Source organism: Pempheris klunzingeri, chromosome 17, assembly GCF_042242105.1.
Source record: "Pempheris klunzingeri isolate RE-2024b chromosome 17, fPemKlu1.hap1, whole genome shotgun sequence".
NCBI classification, from domain to species: domain Eukaryota; kingdom Metazoa; phylum Chordata; class Actinopteri; order Acropomatiformes; family Pempheridae; genus Pempheris; species Pempheris klunzingeri.
Window position 1 is genome coordinate 4328484 of NC_092028.1, and position 24179 is coordinate 4352662.

Sequence of the window (24179 nt, forward strand, 5' to 3'; positions counted from 1 at the left end):
CACTATTTGGCAGAAAAAGACACTGAACTATCTATTACTGTTCCTATTTCAGTCTATTTCTCACCTTAAGAGTCCAGGCTGCATTCACACTGTGGGAGGCAGGACTGTAGAGACTTGTACTGGCCTCCACAAACACAGCATCATGTCAATACATCAACAGCAAAACCTCTTCACAATTATAAATGACTTCTGCAGTCATCTATGCTCCATAATTTTATTTTATCCTCATAAAACAACTATATCAATGATTAAAAAAAAAATTAACAGACAAACATAAAATCTCACATAAAAAGAAAAAAACAACACTATTTCATGATAAAATGTAAAACTTATAGAAAAGCAGAGCTTCTAGAAGCCTAACATAATCAGCTGTTTCCACTGGTTTGTCTTCATCCAGTGTGTAGCAAGGAGGATTAGCGTGCTGTCAGTTTGACCATTTACATGAAAAACTAATGCTCACATTGTGTGCCCCTAATTAACTTCAGCTGCTCAGTCCCGTAAAAGAAGAAAAAAAAAAAGAAACTACTTATGATTCGTTCCTCGTTGTTGAACATTTGTAGCAATACCACAACAGAGTGGAGGTACAAGTCCAAACTGGAAAATGGCTGCCAAGATTCAAAAACCCTGTTTATGAGTCCATGATGCTCAATCAGATAAGGTCCATGAGGATTTCATCCTCCATGACACTGGAGACTTGGGGCATCCCGGGCTGAGGTACGGCTCCTCTCTGACCTCCAGACATCAGGATCTGACCTGCACACAGGTTTGGGATCAGAGTTGATAACTAAGTAAACCGTCAGACTTCAAAGTAGGATACTGAAAACTAAAAGATACTCATCATTTTCATCTCTTTTTGTAATAGAGAGCTACTTTCTTAGTATTGAGTATTGTCCAGTGTTCATTAAACATACCTTTTTGCCCCTACTTTTGGATAAATCATTTATATTGCTACACGCCTTTTTCTAAATTGTACTTTTTCCAAATGTGTTTTTTTTCTCTCAACTCAGCCATCTGCTTCCATTCTTTTTGTTAGGACAGTCAACTTAGAGGCACTGGAAAGCTGAATGACATTGGCCAACACTGAGGTTCTACACTGTGGTGAACAGTGATCTGAAAAGAGCTCAGACATCTAAAACTTGAGAGGAAACCTGTACTATTTTATCACAAAATCAAACTCAAACAACTAACTTTGAGCATTCTATAGGGTTCTTTGAGCAAACATAGACACGGGGTAAGGTGGATGTGGCTTCTTTCTTTGATAAAATCAAGCCTGATTTACATACATTGCTTAAAATAAATGTAATTAAACTTTGTGCATTACACTTGAATGATGCTGCTGATGGTGTTTGGTCGAAGGAGAACTACAAAGCAGCTGTGTTTTTTCTTGCGGAGAGCAAGGGGAGAAGATTTATAATACAGTATTTGGATTTTCTTTTTGTTACAGTGAGAATCACCTGTCAAAACAAAAGGAGAAACCACTGACTGACCAATCTGCCCTCATCTTCAGTGCACCTTGTGTTTGTCTGAATGGGCCCATAGTCTGGCTACCAAAAGGAAATTAATCTTTTAGCAATGAAATCTTAAAAGTTGGAGTTTCAAATCAATATATAAATGTACCAGTAGTTTTGCAAACTTTTTCAAATCAATGTGCACAAAAATAAAGTAAGTTTGACAAATATAAATTTGGGCAGCATGCACAGTGGGATGGAATATAGAACTCAAGCAAGTCCCTGCAAGTGGATTTTTTTTTTTTTTTTTTTATATACAGTAGGTATGCCGGGTAATAAAAAGAAGTTAAACTAGAAATGCTCTTTAAGGTCTTTTTATATTTGCCTTGGTTTGCCCAAAGCTACAGTAAAAAGGACTCATCACCTATAACATTTCTAGGAACATGAGTTTTGGAAGTTGTTTTATATCCTTTAAGATATCAATATCATTACTCTTTAAGGAGTACATTTCCAGACCTATATTCTAAAATTTCGTGCCAACTTGTAGTAGTAACGTTTCTGAACTGCTTCCACCTCTGTGGGGTTGCTTGCTGACCTGCCAAGGGCTGCCTCCACTGGCCCTGCATTTGAGCCCCCCCTCCTGGTGTCGGGTGGACCAACTGCTGCCCTAAACCCTGGTGAGACATCATGCCCGGCATGTGAGACACGCCACCCTGCTGCGAAGACACAGAGACAGAAGAGCATTAACCTCCACAGAAACCCAGACTTTCAGAAGAGCAGTTAACGGTCAGCTGATAATCTACGAGACATTTACTACAGGGTCATTCGCTCAGCCATATGCTGCACTCTTACTGGCTGCTGTTGGCTGAGGAGAAGACTGCGAAGCTGTGGATTGGCTCCTGGGTTTGAGAGGCGGAGTATGGAACCCTGGGGTGGGGCTTGTCCGCCTTGTGCGACCTGGTTGGGTGGAGCGCCGCTGACCGGAGGCTGTTGGTTGGCTGGTCCGGCTGCTCTCATCGTCATCTGAAGGAAAGTTTAAGATGTCTTACAGGGCATTATGAAATTTAAAAAGAAAAATATCCCATCAAGACACCAAGATTGAAAATTCCTGTAGATTTTGGTTTACTCGTGATCAGCTTTTGATAACAAGTGGTTATCACAAGATGACTTGCATGCTGAAAATAATTCTCTGTTGGCTATATGTGGAAAAAAAGAGCATTAACCTCCTTCAGGCTGATATTAGTGACGCTATTGTCTACGTAGTTGTTTTAGATGACTTGAAAGCAGTCTTTGAGGATAAACAGGAGAGACAGTTGATAGTTGCAAAGGGTGGATGTAACCATCATGTTTTTGTGCCCGTCACCTCATGCTCAATGCAAACAGTTCTTTTTCAGTGAAATATACAAACTCATGCATGCATGTTATTAATGAAATATGCTTTTCTTCAATGGCATGCTACAAGAAGAGCATTCAACAGGGACATGCTGATATGAAATTTGCTGTCCACCATCCTGATGCTGAGCAGTGAGTGTGACAGTTGGTCTGTGTGTAAATGTGTGTCTTTGTACATGTGTAACACAGCATTCCTAACAAAAAAAAAAAAACCTGTGTCTATTTCCATCTGAGCGCAAATAGCCAGACTGCCACTTACAAATGGTCATTCACGTAATATGAACAATATGCTCCTGTGGTAGATGTGGTTGTGGTGGCTGAATGGTTTAGATGCAGAAATTTTATGGTTTTATGGTTACGTTTAGGAAAAGATCATGATTTGGGTTAAAATAATAAGTCAAATCCAACTATAAAAGGCAGGGTACATTAAACACAAAACTCTTTCCAACATACACCTAGGTGTTAATAGCCACATTGGCTTGGATTTACATCCAGGTGCAAATAGTATTATTGGTTACTGACTCCTGGGTGCAGCATTTACCAAAGACTAGAAGTGACTAACATCACTTAAAATAAAAAAAAAGAAGCAGTGTACTCCTTATGACACTATGTATGGGCTACATTAAAATACAAAGGGTGTTGTGTTGGAAAATGTGCATTGTAGTGTTAATATGCTGTGTGCTAATCAGTGTAGTTTAATGAAACTAGTCGTTTGAGTGCTAGAAAAAGATAAAACCTAAAACTGAATAACGTTAAAATATTTTTAAGCGCTTCAAATTTCAGTGTTGCTCATATATTAAGAGGCTACTGCAGGTCTCACCATGTTGTTCTGCCTCTGCTGCTCCTCCATCATAGAGACCTGACTAACAGGGGGCATGCCCACCACCACAGACTGGACACAGGACAGATCAGAGAGAAGGAGGAGTGGGGAGAATGGTGGAAGTGTGGGGAAAAAGAGGGACAGTATAGGAAAGGGTTACCAGTAAGGCATGCGGAAATCAGCGGGCACCGGGGCAGTACAGGTGTCAACAGGCGGTGTGAGAGGGCAACCGGTGTGGAGACACAGGCAGACATGCCAGCACAGAATGGGAGCACTTACCTGCTGCTGGACGTTGCCATGGGAGACAGGAATGGGACCTGGGGCCCTGTTGAGGAAGTTCTGGTTGGGGGCGACCTGTCCAGGCTGCATCGGACCACCTGCACCGCCCAACTGCTGCCAAGACAGAGAGAGAAAATGAAACAGCAGTAAACATATTCTTCAAACAGAGTCATAACAGGACATTTTTTCACCTCCAGTTATGCACTCCTCTCCAGCACTGCTCGGCTTCACCTCTACTCATTAGCACATTAATGTTACTGATTTCCTGTTTTTTCTGCATTCATATTAAGGACAGTAGCAAAATGTTCCATAAAGTAATGTAAGGAAAACAAGGAATCACTTAAACAGAGCAAATCCTTCCGTGTATCTTTAAAGTCTGAGAAAGCTCTGAAGCTGTCTTAGATGGACTTGAAAAAAATCCTATCCTTTGAAAAAGCCGTTTTATAAAGAGGAACCAACAATCCTCTAACCAACCTCCTTGTCCAAATAAATGAATACATTCTACAAAGTGTGATATTTGGATATTTCTGTACTGTCATAATGACTCCATTCTCTATATTTCCAGACAGCATATTTTCTGCATGTAATGGATGTTGACTGTGTTAACAACCTTGAGCGTGTGGGGCTGAAACCAAATATTCTCTTTCTTTGTTCATGAGTGTGCAGATGGAAGGCAAAAACAAACATGGATACGACGATGCACCAGTGGCGATTTAACTTCAAGCACCACCTGCTGAGGTGTTTGCTATTTTGGATTTCACGGTTTAAAACAAACGGAAGTTTGATGACTAACGCCGTTAGCAAAGTCTGGAGTGAAAAAAAGTCATAAACAATACCCATCCGGCGTTTAAACGCAAAAAGAAACAACCTGTTGCTGTTGCTGCCAACAGATTCAGGACACACACGTGTCAGGTAGGTTCTCATTATTCATACAAAATATATTCAAACAATTACAACTCTGAAAATACACTGACTGTTTCATGTTATTTTCACAGTCCTGTAACTTAGTCCTGAGTTAGATGGGCTGTCCAGGTGGCTTCTGTGTTTCTACACGGAGGGAGAGACAAGGAGGCATGAAGGGTGTTTCATTCCTCCGCTGAGCACAAATTATTAACTACAGACTCAGAAAAAAACGGTGTGATGGAAAAACAGCTTCACCCATCCATCTTGCTGAATCTGAACAAATCACCCTGGGATTGCGCTAATGCGCTGTGTGTTTTCTGACCAACAATAACGGCACAACACACAGCTTTAGGTCTTTTGAGGGAACTAATAAAACAGCTGCCTCTTTCTCTCCTCTCCTGTCTGTGATTTATCTCCTGTCTTTAACCCAGTAACCTGTTAAATCCCGGATCACGATTTAGGGCCTTCATCACTTTGCAGAGAAAAATATTCAATTTTGTCTTGCTGTAAACAGAACAAACTGCAATCGTGCTCCCGAAGTATGCCACTCCAGGGCTTTGCACAGAGAAACCTTAACTACTGGTCCAAATTGAAATTTTAATTACGTTAAGATTGCTGTAGCGCTTCCCTATTAGCAATGCAGCACTGAATATGTGATGATACACAAGAGGCAGAAAAGAAAAATCTTCATTATGATTTCATGTCTTCTGCCTTCTCTAAATGCCCTGATGCTCAAACACGCACGGCTTCAAGTTACATATAGGGCTGACGCGGTTTTGCGAAGACATAAAATTAGCTGGGTGAGTAAACAAGCGGCATCACCGCTGATGAGAGCGGACTGCGAGGAGAAACGCAGTCTAAGTCATGTAAACCTGACAAAGGGCTTCATTTTGAAATGCAGACTTTCTGCTTCTCTGTGAATGGATACTGCATTGTTTCAGGGCTATGCAGCGTCCCTCCTCACTCGATGCATTATGCTGGAGTGGAGCCCTGTGATGGAAAAGACAGCTAATCCGGAGGACACATTTTAAATCACTCTGTCTCCAGGGAGGAAGATGAGCAGAGAGGGAAAGTGAAATTTCCATGTCATGTGGACATGGCAGCAGCGGCTGTAACCTGTAATGAACTGCGTGACAAGAGCTGGTTGGAAGGAGGGGCCTTTTCTCTCGCGTCCTGTCCCTAAAGGTTGGCACACACCACCAATCCATTGCTTATCCTACAGTGCGTCTCATGTAATGTTAACATCTGGGCAGCCTGAAGTGAAAAACTCATATCTGCCCAGGCTGTGCTTTCTTTAAAGCTGAATCTCACAACTGTCCACATTTTCAAACTATAGCAAAGATGGTTGAGCAACTAGTGTGCACATTTTGTTTTAATGAAAATCTTTTGCCTTGTTGCTGGTATACTGTGAAATATTTCCAACATGAATGTATTTTTTTTAACTGCTGGGGTGGCATTACACTGTATGAATTGTCAAACAAGACAGGTGTAATATGGCTAGGACTCCAACTACCAAATATTTCTATCATTTGATTAATGTTTGGTTTAGAAATGTAAGAAAACAGTGAAAATGCCCACCACAGCTTCCCAAGAGGATATCTTCAGACTGCTTATTTTTTTCTAACCAATAATCTATAAATGAAGATATTCAGTGTACTATCATGTAGGAACAAAGGCATCACCCAATTTCAAATGTTGGGCATTCTCACTTAAAAATAACTTATTTATTTATTCATTTTTCATTCAAATGTTGATCAACTGATTAACTAAATCTCTAAATATGACAAACCCACCAACGCTTCTCAGTGGCACAGTGTGGAAAGCGTCTCATACCACAGTAAAAGTGTCATTTCTAGTGTCTCTCCTCACTCCACCATACAGTTATTTGATGCAATCGTTACATTTAATAAAAAAAAAATGCAAATGTAAGCTTTGACATTGCTTTAGGTGTTGTAATTTAAATAGCTGACATTCAAATCTATTGTGTGTCATTGACTACACTCAGGGGCCACTTTACTAAGTACACCTCTACAATCTATTGCAATTCAGTACAACAGCTCGGCCATTTACTGAGTGAGAGGTGTTTCTAATTTTTTACCTTCTCATTTACATACATGAGAGGGAGAATTTTAGAAACACATTTGAATATAATGCAGTCCAGCACAACGCCATTGCTAACTATGACCTAAGCTAATTATAACCGTGCTAATTTAATGAACACCTCAATGATAGTATCAACAAAAACTGAACATTACAGGCATTATGAAAGTCGACTTCATGGTAGAACGGTTGTATTGGATTGCATTAGATTGTACAGGTGTACCAATAAAGTGGACAATCTGTATAAAAACAAAAGCCATACAGCTCTAAATGCATGTTACCACAATATATTTACCATAAACAATAACCCAACAGTACACAGTGGAGAGTGCTGAGGACACCAGGTTGATGAGGATGCGACAAATTCAACATAAACATGCATATGCATTTGTATTGCACCGATATTTCTCCCACTTAAGCTGAGATAATGAGGTGGGAATGCAACAGTCAGCTAATGTTGCAGCAGGAATTTAGCTAATGCTAGCCCCATTAGCCTCTACCAGAGTGAGAGACGGTAGTGGCTGCTGTGAAGATACTGGGCTCACTAAATGAAATGTCAATAACAATGCACCTTAATGCCGTAAACAATGCACCTCAATTCCCGGGTGCTCCTCGATAATGCCTTCTCATTATCACCTCCTTTTGGTCTTCCCACTCTACACTGAGGCCGTCCTCTCCTCCCACCAGCTCCACTTCCAGCTCCTATCACCACTCACCGCTCTGTGCTGCTGGACCTGCTTGTGGTTGGTGATCACTTGCCGGATGCCATTGACGAAGCCGCTCTGGTCGTTGGGGATGAGGCCCATGAATATTCTCTTCTTGGATGAGTAGAGCAGCATCAGCACTCGCACTTCACAGGGCGAAGTGGTGTGGGGGAAGTGGACGCAGCCGGCCTGCAGGGAGGGTCACAGGGCAGATTAAGACCTTGACGTGGGACCCTGTCGTAATTATGGATGGGTTCGAGCTTGGGGACATAACCTACTCCTTTGCCAAATCAAACATATCGGTTTTATAAATTAAATGCAAATGGTATTACTTAATTTGACTTTCCCTGGACCGTAAATCAAATTCAGGCAAAGAGGCAGAGCTCAACTGGACTGAATACTATTAATGCCTCTGCTATTTCTCAACGGTATTACCTGATTAACAATGCACCACACTGACAAAACCTCTATCATTATGTTAGTCCTCTGGAACTGAATCAAAACTAAACAGATTTTTGTCTGAACTGATGGCAAAGCATGTTTAAATTCGTATCATGTAGCTTGAAAGTGACTGAATGCATGGCCTGGAACCCCCTCTAGAGTCTTTACCACAACACTGCAACACATGTTCATGCTCAGTCCAACTGCTGGGCAGGGGTGGGACCTGCATTCAGTCGCCGCTCATGGAAAATGTACAGAGGTATGCTGAATGATGGATAAGATTGGGGACATGGAGGGAACACGCATTTTAGGCTGAGAGAAATATAGAGTGTTTCAACACTTACAAAACCACTGGCCATAATGCGGTACAAGCCTTTCAGCGACTCCATGTCTTTGTTGGTGAAGAGGAACTGAACCATTCGAGAGTTTCTGAAGAGGTGACCTAAGGTTGTCTGAAGAAAGAGCGGGCGCGAGAGGTTTTAGTTATGCATCATTCAGCGCTTCTACATACTTTAACAAAAGCCAAAAAAAAGGGTCTCACCAGTAGTTGCTGTGGAATCAGCTGCATGACAAGCTTCTGCGGCCATTGGTCTGTGTTTCTGTTTAGAGACAAAATGGCAGCGTTTAACTGTGAGCACAAAACAACCCACCCCTTACTAAAGACAGAGTCTATAGGGTTTGATTAGCTACTCACAGATTTTCCCCTTGGTTAACATGCACTTGACATGGGAGAGAGCGTGTCAGCTTGGTGGTTGAATCCATGGAAGAGGCTTTGGGCTTCTGTAGGAATTAACAGAGAGAGAAATGAAGATAGCTCGTAAGTCAGCTTGAAGAACACCAGGAGGAGCAGATGGTCAAATATTGCTTTTACAGGTATTGTGGGATTTTAAGATCTTTAGCATACCAACTCTATGACTGAAATTAAAAAAAACAAAGCTGTTAGATCCACGATATTTCAAAGATTCAAAACTAGAAGTACAAGGAAAGAAAAGTAGTATAAATGTGAAGTAAAAAAAGTTGTCATGAAAAATACATTTGCATATTGTTTTACTGAGGTTTGTCCGAACTAAAGGCTCCCAGTAGAGCTTTAGACCTCTAGTAGCACTACAGAGCCGGCCTTCTGTGACTGGGTCCTTGTGTTTGTGTCATGCATGCAGAGGAGCATGTGTACACATTCCTGCCAGTGGTTTTACACTATTGCACTGATCTACAGATGGTGGTAACATGCCAAGACGTGCTGCAGAGCACCGGCAAAGGCCAGCAGCACTGAATGTGAACATAACTTTTGCTTGTTTAGAAGAAAACTCCACAGGGCCATAGTGGACATGTGGCTCAAGGCAACCAGACACTGCGTGGTGAGGAAAACGCTATTGTTTTTAACACATTTAAATACTTTTAGATAATTCACACCTCCAGATTTTTAACTTTAAAAGCCGACTGGATGTGGTGTTCTAACTGCCTTAGAATCACAATGCCAACACTACCTGAGAAAGCCTACGCACAAGTGCTGGAAAGAAGACTCCAAATGACCTCAGATTCAGGAGTTGCGGTGGTCAACATGTTTACTCTTTCACAACTAATTAAAGGGACATGGAGACTTTTGTCTACATGTGTTTTTTTTTAATGTGGAAAATAGGTAATAATTGAAGAGGCACTGCCTGATTATAGGGTGCATGGGTTCCAATGGTAGTGAATACAGTTCTGGCGATGGTAAATTTGGCACTGTGCAGATTAAGCCCATTATTCCCAACCAAAAACCAGAGTGAATTTTTAAAAATGAAAACATAAAAATATCTGAGAAGAAAGGGAAGTTAGATAACTATTATTGTGATTGTTTACATTGGGATTTGGCCCACAGGATCTTAGATCGCTGCTTTCTAGGATAAAATACTGTGCACTACCCCTGAAACTGCTGTGGCTATTAACTTAAGCACGTAATATAAACGAATACTCATGGACAGGATGTTAAGGTGACATTAGAGTGGCACCTCTGCTATTTGTGATAATGTTGTCCTTTTGTCTGATTATCACATTCACTGTTAGCTGGAGTTGTCTGGACGAGGAAAAACCACCTGCAAACCAGCCATCATCATCCTCTACAAGGAATAAGCGTGATTGCTAAATCACTGTGAAGGAGAAGCAGTTATTCCAAGAGAGGAGGGTCAGGAAGTGTGATTCAGTGGCAGGTAATCCCAGTCTATGTGTCAAATGAGATGAGATGAGGTGGTTCAGCTAAGGACGCCTCCTAACTGTCCCTTTCTGGAGATGGAACTGCTGGAGACGCCAGGGAAGACCCAGGGCATGCTGGGGGATTATGTCCTCCTGCTGTCCTTGGAGGAGTTGGAGAATATTGCTGAGGAAAAAGGACAGGAGGGCTGCCCTGTCCACCCTTTGGCCACTGTGACCCCAATCAGGACGAGCAATTAAAAAATGGAAGGACGGATGGACTTTTAAAGACCTGCAGATAACCTGTTCCTTAGCGAATGTCAAGAATGAAAGGAAAAAAAGAACAATTTTGTAAGCGCACCAATACAACAATCCCACTGGGGAAACCGCCAGCACTCTTCATCTTCAGGGCATCAATACAGGATCAATGATCAATCAATTACGTATTAGTCAGGCCTACTGTAGCTCCTGTGCTGTCCATTACAAATGTATTGCGCTGGGCTTTCTGTGCAGACAAATGGGTTATTTATGTCCAGGGCTTACTAAAGCAGGAATGAAAGGAAACCCGAGATGCCGACAGTGACAAAACAATCCAATTCCAACACACCTTAAATTAGTGGTGAATTAAAAAGGAGAATGTAAGCCAATACTGTCTGGAAAGTTATCCCACATTTTACACAGCAAAAGCTTTCAGGAATTAACTGATTGAAATTCAGCCAAAACCGAACAAACCATATTGATAACACTGTACACAGAGCAAGCTCCAGCCAAGTGTGTTGGCAACTCTTCTGAGAGTTTAAGCATTTCTTCAAATGAGTTTTAGTTTCTGTGGTGTAATTCTCCTCAACATTACAGATTACTCCAGATGAGAGTCACTTGCAGAGTTGAAAACCTAATGAGTGAACTTGGCGAGGGAATGGCAGATTAAGAGCAATGTTTCATGCTCTTATCTGCCCACTCAGGTTGTCTGTGGCTGCAAATGCTCACAGACATGATTTGGAGCTTCCCATTCTTATTCCTGTCCATTTAACTGGCTTAGATAATTTTGACAAACAGAAGAGGGTGGATGAGATTGTAGATGAGATTGTAGTCAATGGAGGCAATTGATCCAAGTCTGTCTACCAAACACGAACACTTGAAGGCTTCATGAGTGTCGCACGAAAGCTATTAACATCCATTTTTCCTGGCCCAGCACTGCAACTGTGAAGTAAATCGATTTGACTTTGAGCTAAACCAAATAGTAGTAGGATGGTAAACTGATGTGCAATTAATCAGACCAGTGACAGGTGGTTATTAAGACTTAACACAGTGATAGGTCCTAGATAGTGGTGATGATGATGAGCACAACACATTCCAGCTATCTAATACAGACTGATATACAGCTGCACTATCAGACCTGCAATGCATTGTTGTTTTAATAAACAACAATTCGAGATTTTAAGGAAATACGACAACTGTCATATAAGTAAATCAATACCAATTTCATATCTGTTTGGTATATTTAAGCTTAGCTTAGCATGTAGGAAACTAGGAAAACTGGAAAAGGGGAAGCGGCTAGCCTGGCTCTGTCGTTAGGTAACAAATGGGCCTAACTGTACCGTAAAGATTAAAGATCAAAGATCTTGTAACTGAAGTCATATCATCACTGTTTTTGTTGTTTTTACAACTTTAAAACACACAAAATATATTTTGTTTTAAAGTTACTCTCCGTAGGGCAGCAAATACATTTCCCAGAATGCTGAACTATTCCTCCAACTGACTTGTGTGCCCTGAAACTGGAGGACTTAAATTGGATCCCACTGAGGGTGGCATTCACCGTGGCCAGAATGCTGAGTGTTAATTTAGGGGGAAAAGACCACTTAATGTTGTCAGGACTCTAAGTGATTCTAATCAAACTGCAGGGATTGATCCCAACATCAGGGCACCAGCCACTCTGCAGCAATTCAAAACCAGACTTTTATTGAATGTTACCTCTTGCCACTCCAGAACGCCGGTCCACGCTACAATCTTACTGGCCACACCTTGCTGCTGTCCAATTTGATTTGCATTACCTTGAGCTCCAGACACACCAGGCTGTCAAGAAAATAGAAGAGGAGGGGGTTAGTGTGCTTGTGTAATCTAAGACCAGAACAGAACCTTCACCAGTGTAGCTGTCAGTTAAAAAGAAAAAAAACACAGACTTAAATAGATCGTTAATAATATAAAATAAGTTATTTTGAAGAGCGGATAAACGTGGAAATCGTTAAGTATTTGATTTGACTAATTTTAGACAATTTATTATATATTGATATAATATAATATAATATAATATAATATAATATAATATAATATATAAGTATGTTGCACTTCTTGAGAGATGAATTCATGTATGAATTGGAAACAGGGAAAAACACAGCACTGTACTCCGATGATTTTCTGGGGAAAAGGGGACATTGTCTGGGTTTGATCTGATAGTAGTACTAACATTTAAAATTCATTTGGATATTAGACTTCACGCAGTGTGTTATTCTGCCAACTCAGCTCTAGGCTGCGAGCGGTACACGGCATCACAGATTCCAATCTTGGTTCTCTGATTTCTAACTTGAGAGCAGGGCCACTCACATTTGAAAATATCAACATTATTTCAACATTGATCGTGTTTTCAGGAGGGGAGAATAGCGAATCAGGTTTTCAGCTGAGTGTTGCGAGTTATTTAAACTCCACAGAATGTTAGCTATAATGAATGTACAACACTAGGTTAACAGCAAACATTTCACACTTAGGGATCCAGCCCCCAAACTGAAGTTATCCAAAAGGTGCCTTATAGTGTTTTTTAACCACAGCCATGTTCAACCCATTTCCCAACAAGAGGGTCACTTGTGTGTTCTTTCCTGTCTTTTTTCATTCTCTATTTAACTTTGATAAACAAACACATTCTGTCATTAGCAGTGGCTTTGTTCACATTAGGTCAATGGCAAAAATGAGACTTTTTCTGGGTTTTGGAGATCTGGAGACAGCCTTACATGTTTTTATTACTTAACATCTTCACTACTGCAGCTCTCCTTATGTGGGAGTCAGTCAGTCTTTCCCAGCTCGCCTGCAGCCATCATAGTTCAAAACGCAGCAGCGAGACTCTTCAGTGGTACCAAGCAGACAGACTTGTACCAGCCTCCATTCAAAATTGATTTTAAGATTATTTTATTTGTTTTAAAGCTGAGAGGATTGGCACCAGCCGACATCTCTGATCTCCTCAGTCCGTATTCTACCTCCAGACATACTGGATCTTCTGATCTTCTACATCTCACTATTTCATGTTCCCAGTCAAAATCCAAAGGTGATCTAGCCTTCTCCATTTGCTCCCAGATTGTGGAACAGTTAGCCCCTCAGTCAGTTCTTCCCCATCTATTGCCACATTTAAATCCCACACAAGTCTTAATTATCAATACAACGATAAAAAAATGTTTGTCTGTTATTTATCCATCTATTTGTATTTTAAATATCTAATTATATTTTAAAACTTCTACGTAACATGCTTTGGGAAACACCTGCTGCTCTTAAATATGCTCTAAAAATAAATTTGACATCATTAGCTCATTGGTCGTTCAGTTTAACACATTGTTGTCTACACTGCGGACGGTCAGACAATCACTGGTCTTTTTATTAGACGGCATGTCCGACCATCAGGGGCAGACATACACAATTAATTCAGGTAGTTCATCTAAAAATGTTAGTGGACACACCTGACAAAACTCACTGATAAAAGTGTGGCTGATGGGATAAATGACGCTGCTATCTCTACTAGGGGTCATTAAAAAGGTGCCACAGTTCATCAATAGGGAGCTTCCTGTAACCTGAACTGAAACCTGTCTGAATCATAGTATCCACTTACTCTAGTATAAAATGAGAAGATACCACTTCTACATTTTCTGTTAAACAGGCTAAATTACAAACACTGGAGGCAGTGAAACAGATAATTTGACTCTTTCCAAAGGTAACAAAATCCAAATCCAAAATCCATAAATTAGCATGTTCTATACAGAGACCAAAGCGTAAAAACAACAAATGAGACAAATGTGTACAGGGAGTTATGTACCAGACGTTCTCTTGGCCAGGGACAGTGACTTTCTGGAGTCTGGAGTTTCCAACCTTTGTGCTATGTTACATTGACCAGTTGCTGGCTTTGAATCTATCAAGCAAATGTTTGAGTGAGAACAATCTTCTCATCTGACTCCTTGCAAGAATGCAATTAAGTCTATTTCCCAAATTGTTGAACAGTTCCTTTAAATGCTACATTTGCTTTACTGGAAATCAAATGTTGCATCCTCCACCCACTAATGCCTCCTGAAATTTAGGTTCAGTAGCCCTCCCCCAAAGTGTTGGACAACACAAAGAAAGTCGACAGTATTGATATTTTTGGTTTTATCTCGATTATCACTACTCACCACGTTGGGCTGTGCTGAAGGCACTGTGGGTGGATTCGCTGTGGGTTGCTGCTGAGGCGGCGCCTGCGGTTGCTGACCAGGCACAGGCTGCCCTGGAGGTGGGACTGCCTGCAGATTGGGAGCAACTTGTTGCTGCTGCATCATGGGTTGTGTTGCTGTGGTGACAGTTGATATGCTGGGCTGATTGAGCTTCACCCCAGGGACTGATGGGATGGTTGGCTGACTGGTAAATGGAGAGCCTTGATTGACCATTCCTGGGACTGGAGGAGGGAGAGGGAGAGGGAACACAACAAAAATAAGATACAGATACCACATGTAAAAGAAAAAAAAAGATACAAGAAACATAAGGGGAAAAAAAATCCATTCCTTCCTTTACATTTTTGGCATCTATTAAATCTAAAGCTTCTAGTAAGTACCAATAATGCAAACCAAAAAAGTATTATGTTAAATACTGTTAGGAAAATTGTTTTCCAGAAAAGAGTGCCAATAAACTTCACAGTCACACATACAGTATGCAGACAGAGAGACACAACAACTAAAAGCTCAGCTAACATAAATTGTTCACAAAGGCCCACAGAGTGCACTGGTAACTTACAGCGAGTCTTCTGGTTGTTGGCTGCCTCCACAGCCATCTGTGCAGCCACCTGAGCAGCAGTCATGGTGGGTTGATTCTGTCAGCAAGCAGATTAAAGGAAGACAATGCTGGGTAAAACATTTTAGGGAAAGGACAGAAACACCACTGTCTGAAACTGAGCCAAAAGCAGGCGGCAGGAATTAGTCTCCAGGCAGCCTTACGCTGTGTGGCTGCTTGCCCATTACCTGATAAGGGTGGGCTGTGTTAATGGGTGGAGGGGGCTGTGAAGCTCCACCAAGAGGCTGACTGACAGGCAGCGGCTGAGGAGGGAGGACAGGTTTGAGCGGCCCGGGTCCTCCACCTGAGGAAACTGGAGACAGGCAGTGGGACGAGCTTAGAGTTTTTACACAGCTCTGAGATGTAAACTGAAGCAATCTGTAAAGTCTCAATGTAGGAGTAAAATAGTGCTTTGCTAAAAGTGAAGGATAAGACGTATTTACCAAGGAATTCACTCCTACTCTCAGAAAAGTGTAGGAGTAATCTTTAGGAATAGCTCAAAACATCTTTATTTACAACTGCTAAAAGGTACAGCAAACTAAAGAATGATTTCACACAATCAATCACAACATCTTCCAAAAGAACTTTAATATCTCAAGCAGCAATTATCACAAATTAGCAACTAGTATCTTAGTTCCACATCAGTGGGGAAATAATTATAGGAAAGCTGCCAAGATTAAATAAAAACAAAACCAGACTGGAGCTTGGAGGAAAGTCTGCTGTTGGTAGAAAAAACTAATAATAGAAGGGCAATTTAGCAGCACACTGGAAAGCACAGGGAAAAAAGATGCATGGCAAGAGATAATAACGTAAATACCAGCTTTACTCTTGTCATTCGCAGCCCTGACAAATGCAAAAAATAGCGGTGTAACATCTTATCAAAAGTGTGTCTGGAGATAAGAAGCTTACAAGAATGCAGCAGCTACAACTGCGACAATGCAAACTTAACTCCACTATTCTGCATGAGGCTGCAACATATTTCTAAATATGAACGATGCTAAACTGTACAAGCACACCAAAACTCCTCTTCCTGTCAAAGAGGCCACAGACATGTCTGTCTCCATTATTTATTTTAGTTATTTATATTACAAAAAGCATCAGAATACTTTTTTAATTTGCATTTATTGCAGGTATCTAGGATCATAATCGATCACAGCTGCAGAGACACCGCTTTAACATGATATCTCCTAATAAAGCTGTTAAAGCTAACCTGCGAGCAAACAGTCTCCTATTACTGTTCGGCAGATACAAAGTGGAGCTTGTTTTCATTTGGACAGGATGCAGGTCCAATAGGTCCTCTCTTCACACCAACAGTAGATCAGGTGAGAAGGTGGCTAAAGAAGATCAAAGCCAGGAAAGCCACGGGCCCTGATGGCATCAGCTCCAGACTCCTCAGGGACTGTGCAGACCAGCTCTCAGGGTCAGGTGGTCTGCTACATCTTTAACCTGAGCCTGAGTCGTGTGGAAGACTTCTTGTGTGGTTCCAGTTCCTAAGACCTCGCGCCCCAAGGAGCCCAACCACTTCAGACCCGTGGCCTTAACCTCTCACCTGATGAAGGTACTTGAGAGGATCGTCCTAATCCATCTCCGCCCCCTGGTGAGCCCAAACATGGATCCCCTGCAGTTTGCATACCAGCCTGGCATGCAGAGATCCCTGTCTCACCTGGAGGGCACTGGAAGCACTGTGAGGATCCCTTTTTTCGATTTCTCCAATGCTTTCAACACGATCCTACCTCCACTGCTCAGGGTGAAGCTGGACAGAGCGGGGGTCAGTGACCAGCTGACTGCATGGGTCACTGACTACCTCACGGACAGACCCCAGTATGTGAGACTGCAGGACAGTGTGTCTGAACGGTACTTTCACCTTTCCTCTTCAACCTGTACACATCAGACTTCAGATACGCTACGGACAGCTGTCACCTCCAGAAGTTCTCCGACGACACTGCCATCACAGACTTTGTCGACTGGTGTGAACAGAATCACCTCCTAGTCAACGCCAGCAAGACAAAGGAGATGGTGGTCGACTTCCACAGAAAACACTGCACCAGTGAACATCCAGGGACTTGACATCGAGAGAGTGAGGACATACAAGTACCTGGGTGTTCTCCTAAATAACAAACTGGACTGGACAGACAACACAGACTCTCTTTATAAGAAGGGTCAGTGTCGTCTATACCTGCTGAGGAGGCTGGGATCCTTTGGTGTGAGCACACCACTGCTGAGGACCTTCTACAAGACTGTGGTGGCATCTGTGGTCCTTTATGCAGTGGTGTGTTGGGGAGGGGGGTGTTCTGAGCGGGACAAGAACAGGCTCAACAGACTGATAAAGAGAGCCAGCTCAGTCTGTGGCCGCCCCCTGGACTCCATAGAGGTGGGGGGGGGGGGGGGATCTTGTCCAAACTGTCCTCCATCATGGACAACACCTCACACCCTCTGCATCAGACTGTGGGGGCCTTAAGCAGCTCCTTCAGTGAAAGAGAAGGAGCGCTTCCGCAGGTCCTTCATTCCGACTGCAGTCAGACTGTATAATGCTGCATTACAGCCTGCTGCACCAACCACAATCACAACCACTACCAAATGCACTTTGTTATCATTACTCAACTCATGGACAACTGTGCAATAACCCATAACACATAATCCATATAATGTTTCCATCCCATCCCACCCTGTTGTTGTTTCTCTGTAATTATTGTATTACTGTGTATATAATGTTTCTTTTGTGTATATATTATGTTTATTTAATTTTCTATTTCTTTACCTGTGTGCTTTATGTCTGTCCTTTGAGCTGCAGCAACAGTGAACTTTCCCCACTGAGGGATCAATAAAAATCTTTTATCTTTATCTTTAAACTGGATTCATCCGCTAGCTGTGGTTTGAACTATTAGTTTCTCAAGCTGCAAGTTATTTGACTTACTTCAACAGTTATTGGCAAACTTTGTTTACCATTAAGTGTTTGGCAAGTAACATGCAATAAAACCAATTTTATCAGGGACATTTTGATTTAAAGTCTTAATCTATTATGATTCAGTTATGTTTTTAGTAAAGGCTCAACAATGGCATTTAAAGGTGTTAAATGATGTTTCTCACCCGGAAGCGAGATGCCTCTGACTAGGACCATGTGGAAGGGGTCCTGACTGTAGTCTGGATGGGGTTCAACCGCACCTACTACTGGAGATGCACGCTCAAACAAAGCCCTTAGAGCGGGCAGCTTCCGAGGAGCCACCACAGAGAAGTGAATTCCTCTCTAAGAAACATGAACATGAATATATATTCAATGAAATACATTCTTGTAGCATATTACCTATTAAATTAAGTAAATCAAACACAAATATAACTGATAATACCCCATTAATAGACTACTGTAACAAAAATGATGACACAATGAGATTGTCCTACCTAGTAAAGTAAATAACGGAGATAAGATCAGTGATTACTCACATCTCTGATGATTTTGACCAAGTTGTCTGCTGTGCAGCCGGTGTAGCTGACACTCTCCACAGCAGGAAGCAGGTACGGAGGAGAGTTACACAGCAGCACACACACCTTGTGGGTTTGACCTCTAGAAAAAGGTAGAAAGAGAGAAAGCAAAAAGCAGAGAATTTTATTCCTACTATTGTCTCTCTAAATGTTGCAAAAGTTTCTAACTTGTTGTAGAGTTTTAAAAAATGGAATTTAGTGTAAGAATTCAGAGGGAAATTTGTTGAAGCTAGCTTATGGAGAGCATCAGAGGAACTCATAGTAAAACATGTCTGCATTTGGTTCATTACTTAATTGTGGTGGCTGCCATTTAGAGAAGCCAAAGTGCAGTCTCTAGATCTGTTTACAGCTGCTTCAAAGGAGCCATTTAATGTGTGTGGATTTTTTCATGGTTTTCTGGCCCCTATTACATGGACATCAAACAGTCCGCTCACTGAGCCAGTCATTTGGTGTCATCAAGCAAGAAAAATGGCAACAATTTTGTCCATTAACACAGTTCTAATTCATTACTACTTTCATACATTACAGTGACCAAACAGGAGCAACAGATTGCTTAGTGATGACCCCTTCATTGGTGGGCAGATATTGTACTTAGACTGTGTAGACTGTCCCAAGGTATCAGTGAGCCGTGTGAAACAAAAAGACTATCGTACATTTGCTCCCTCATCTTCTTAAAGTCATCAAATAGCTGCAAGGCCACAGAGAGTCCCTCTGCAATTAGACTGCAGCTTTCTGCTCCACCGCCCATGAACCTGTGTGGAAAAACAAGGCAACATTTAATATTAGCAAGACCACACTGTCTATCTCATTGTCTTTCAGGGCTTTCCATAAGTGTTGGCTGCCAGCCAAACACCCGACTACACATTCAAGTCCAGCTGGCTGCTTTATCATATTAATTTTTGATTCTAATAAAACACTTTTGATTAGCAAATTGTGAATTGCTATGTGTGTACGTTTCTGGACCACTAGCCTCCGCTTCAAATCAATGTGAGACTGATAACAGAGAAACATGCCATCTGTCTGTATCAGTCCCGCCCCCACAAGCTCTATATGGATGTGTGCCTGTGCGCGTGTTTAGCTGAGAGGTTGTGTCCTGCTGAGCAGAAAACTTCTTTGTGTTCACTGTTTGGCAAATATTAGTATAATAAGTAGTGACAAAATATATTAAGAACTGCATTGACTGCATAGACTGGGGACATCCTCTTTAGAAGGGCTACTTTGGAAAACAATGAAGACAGCAACTCGACGATTGCGGTGCACCGTAAGCGGTATAAAAAAGCCAAAGTGTTGCATTTTCCATTTATGCCACACAGATGTTATTGAGCTCAAGCTAAATACTAAAACAGGCAATGTGAGGGATGCCCTCTGACCTTCATAGCTGGCTACTCCATACCGTTGTGGAAAGCCCTGTCCTTTATCCCTGTTATGGTAAGTCAATATAAAAACACTATTAATCACTTACTGGATGTTGTCGATCCACGAGACAAACTCAAAGGCAGAGCTGGTTGGTGCATGACACTGGACATACGACTCAGGAGCACAGTCCACTGTGTTGAACACCACAAGACCATATTGTGTCCCTCCATACTAGAAGGACAAAAGAAACACTGGAGTATTTATATTGGCAAATGCTTTTTTGAGCAATTATTCCCCCGAAACATTGAAAGACAATGTAAATTGAAACATTTATTTAATAAAATAAAGCAGAAATGCTCACATCTCCACCAAAATCTGTTTCTGCTGGGGGTCCTCCATTGAAATATCTATGGTAAACAAAATCAAAAATAAAACAGCAGCTTTTAGACATGACAACATGACTAATAAAGGAATAACTGGAGGAGTGTCTTAGTGCTCTTACTCTATAGCAGGAAGTATGTAATTTTTCCTTAAAGATTCAAAGTAGGGTCCAAGATTTGCTGTCCCTTCGATGACAAACACCACATCTGCCACCTGGTTGGACCCAGTCTTAGTGGATGGCTCCATGACTGCCGAACCTGCCACGATGGAGCTGGACAACAGGAGGAGACAGATTGGACTTTTTTATGTTGGGGAAAAATTCATGGTATAGCAAAAGCTAGGGAAGGAAAGCTAAGGAAATTGTAACTACATTTATTTTTAGAGTTTAAGATCTTAACGCTGATGCAAACTAACACATCAGGTTATGAACAGCACTACTTTAAAACGCATCCAGGCTACCTAATACTCAACACACCTGACTGCGCTACTAAATCAGTGGGCGCCATTCTATGGGATATTGAGAGAAAAAAAAACTAGTCATAATCTGTCTGTGAGTCAGATCTTTGACAGCTGCAGATGTTTTATCATACTGGGGTGTCCTGAGGAAGCAGGGTGAAGGCAGCCAATGCCAATAGACTAAGCTCCACGGGAAAGCCGGTCCTGTCCTGGGAGTGGAACTGAAGTCTTTGGTGCGGGTGTATTATTATCCATAATACTCAGTGTTATGGACAATGGCTCTCATTGCCTGCACGCCACGCTGAAGTCCAATCAGAGCACCTTCACCTACAGCCTATTGAGATGTATCACAGAGGACCACAGGGGGCCTTTACTACCAGTGGCCATCAAACTCTATAACCTCTCACAGGGAGGCCAGCTGAAACATCAGATACTGAAAACAACAACATCAATGTTATGGTATATTTCATTACATATGGTATATATTGTGCATTTCACCATCTATACCATCATTTTTCACATGATGATCACATGATGCCTCATCCTGAACACAGGGGCTTCAGGATGAGGCGACCACAGAGGGCTGTTTAAGGTCAGAGAGGATGTGCTAACCTAACATGAGTTGAGGAGAGCTGGGCCATACAGAGAAAAGACCTCAGTGATGCTTCACAACCAATATGTTTGCCACGTGAGGAAATGTATGAAACAGTCGGTGAATTACGTGAAATAGCTGCTGAAACATGGTGGCAGCAGCAAACCAAGAAGTGGCTGCTGCAGAGAAGGCTGTATAAATACTGACTGTCTCACACAGAGGTCCACAGGACTACATTTTGTTAATGCTGTGATTAAAGGAACAATTCTTGCCTTTTAGACTCTTTAGTTATAGTTTAGTTATTATCGCCACTTCTCATGTCTCACATCACTTTGTGATGTTACTGTTACTAAACGGACCTTTTTTGCTGTTGTTGTTATTCTACTAGGCACCAGCTCCTTATAGACTTCCCATTTATTGCTTTGATTCTTTTACTCTGAACAATCTCTACCACCAAGAACTTCCTTTGGGATTAATAAAGTATCTTATCGCTTTTGATCTTTCCATAACTTTTTATTTTCCTCCATTAGTTAATGTTACCTGCAGAACGCTGCATCGACCCCCTCTCACTCCTCCTACACCCATTCAACACAATACACTGGTGGGCAACAGCGAGAAGAAAACCACAAACGTTAAAGATGCTGAGGTTTTATTATAATAACTAGTTTGTTACTTCAGTGTGTGCTGAACCACGGAGAGGTCGTCAGCAGTTAGGTACCTGAAGCTAATGTGCACTGGGGCTACTCTTGCTACCAAAGCAGTATTATCCAGCCTCACCAACTGCTACAATGAAACAATCATCCCAGACTAACACTACCGACCTCTTTCAGTGACCGGATGACTTAGAAGGCATCAACAGCACCAACAAAAGCAGTCCCGCATTAATGTTAGCGCGGTGGGCAGCAGCTGAACGCCACTGCACAGTTTTAAGCTAACATAATGAAAGTAACAGTAACTGGCCAGCCGCCATGTGGCGTTAGCTAGACAGTGGTATGGACTGACCTGGAGGGATACGACTGCCAGTCGAATCGTGGGGCCACTTACATAAAAATATAACATAAAGGCAGCTTGAATTAGCACTGACTGAGCAAGACAGCTAAGAAAACATTTGTATTATTTTTGACGGAAGTGCTAATTGACCCGCCCACAATGTGACGTAGTATCTTCTTCTTCGTCTTTTTTTCCTCTGCATATAAGAGGCTCCGGGGCGGGGTGCTGCCCCCCACAGGCCAAAACTCTCCACCACACAGCCATTCCTCTGATATTGGCCCAACATTGAAAAACCATCTTCTTCACGAGCTCATGTTTGCGATGTCATGTTATTATTATTATATCGTGAGAAAGGTAAGGCAAATACATTTGTACATTACAGTGCTTTGCTTGAAATATCAAAAGACACCACAAAGGTTGTAAGACAGCTTATGGAGGAAACAAAGGACTTTATGAAAAGACAAAAAATGATTTTCAAAGAGTAAAATAAAATAGCACACAGTCAGTTACAGTGCAGTGCCAGATGGCCCCAAAGTGATGTCAAAGAAATGAGAGTTGCAGCAGCACCTTAAGTTTGCTTCTTCTCTGTATTTAGCCAAGGGGAGCAAGCACACCTTTCCCACATGATCACGTCTGGGTAGTTCTTGAAAAAGCTTGTTGTCTGCTTGTTGAGTTATCAGTATTTAAAGTGAAAAATATCTATTTTGACAACAGGCTGCATTTGAACAGAAGAAATCAAATGAATAAAAAATACAAATTCTGATTTCCTACTAATTGATGATGAATTGGTGGTGGCTCCCTAATATTCTTTTGCTTTTGCTTGTTCTTGTATATCCCCTGAAGCTGACTGTAAAGCAGATGCTCTTGATAGAGGGCACCGTCAAGCGTAAATGAAACTTGGAGGCAAGAAATTGTCACTGAACATTAGCCACTGAATATTATCTGGCCTTAAACCTCTTAACTTCACTCTTTGCAAACGCCCTGACAGCGGCATTCGTCATAAGAAAGGTCATCTGTCATCATATCTGCCTCAGATCCATCCAGTGGCCGTTGTGAGGTAGGCAGAGCAGGGGGGCGACAGGGGGCCTTCTTCAAGAGAATCTACTGACTGCAATTGAACAATCAATCAGTGACTTTTACTCTTTACAGTAACAGAAATATAAGCCTCAGAGTTGTCTTATAGAAATAAAATGGGGACAGAGGGGAGAGATTTTAATAATAAACCTGCAGATGTTCCTGGCTTTATGTGGGCAGAACTGATGCTGCTGCAAGACGTGCTAGACCCCACCCCTTACTGAATTTTGACCTTCTGCATCTTTCTTACAGTGAGCACAGAGAAAAGGAGGTGACATCTGAAAAATGCACCATTTGAGGATCAGCACACTCTAGATAAATCCACCAGAGCATGTTACAGTTTTGCAGGAGCCATGGGAAAATCATGACGTGTTCATTTGATGAAACCTAAAGGCATTTGACTTATGTTTATTCTACTATTGACAGATGCTTCTCAAGTTTCTACATAGAACTCCATGAGGTTGTTTTTCCAGACTAAACCTAGAACTAACTAACAGCTAAAAAATAGAACTAATCCCAAGTGAATGATCATGTAAATTGCAATGTAT

General features: G+C 41.7%; 1 protein-coding gene across 4 annotated transcripts; it reads right to left on the bottom strand.

Moving 5' to 3' along the window:
* Positions 1-209: 209 nt before the first annotated feature.
* On the bottom strand, positions 210-22682 carry med25 (mediator complex subunit 25). Of its 4 annotated transcripts, none has more exons than XM_070847719.1 (20): positions 22570-22682; positions 20641-20790; positions 20500-20545; positions 20245-20369; positions 19436-19534; positions 18744-18864; positions 18393-18549; positions 15494-15618; positions 15270-15345; positions 14675-14934; positions 12225-12326; positions 8782-8867; positions 8629-8686; positions 8432-8539; positions 7659-7835; positions 3940-4050; positions 3661-3732; positions 2301-2471; positions 2044-2164; positions 210-753 (listed from the first exon to the last, which is right to left on the bottom strand). In XM_070847719.1, the coding sequence occupies exons 2-20, from the start codon at positions 20763-20765 to the stop codon at positions 650-652; spliced, it is 2244 nt and encodes a 747-aa protein (XP_070703820.1). In that variant the 5' UTR covers positions 20766-20790; positions 22570-22682; the 3' UTR covers positions 210-649. The 4 variants fall into 4 exon arrangements, with proteins under 4 accessions (XP_070703820.1, XP_070703819.1, XP_070703822.1 ...); XM_070847718.1 differs by having other exon boundaries at positions 3940-4053; XM_070847721.1 differs by lacking the exon at positions 3661-3732.
* Positions 22683-24179: the final 1497 nt, after the last annotated feature.

Excerpts from the sequence above, each read along its gene's own strand:
- med25 (XM_070847718.1), bottom strand. The coding sequence starts at position 20,765 with ATGGAGCCATCCACTAAGACTGGGTCCAACCAGGTGGCAGATGTGGTG. Across the intron at positions 18,550-18,743 it reads TGGTCAAAATCATCAGAGAT|AGAGGAATTCACTTCTCTGT; the intron begins GTGAGTAATCAC and ends CATGTTTCTTAG. Across the intron at positions 8,868-12,224 it reads GCGTTCTGGAGTGGCAAGAG|AAGCCCAAAGCCTCTTCCAT; the intron begins GTAACATTCAAT and ends TAATTCCTACAG.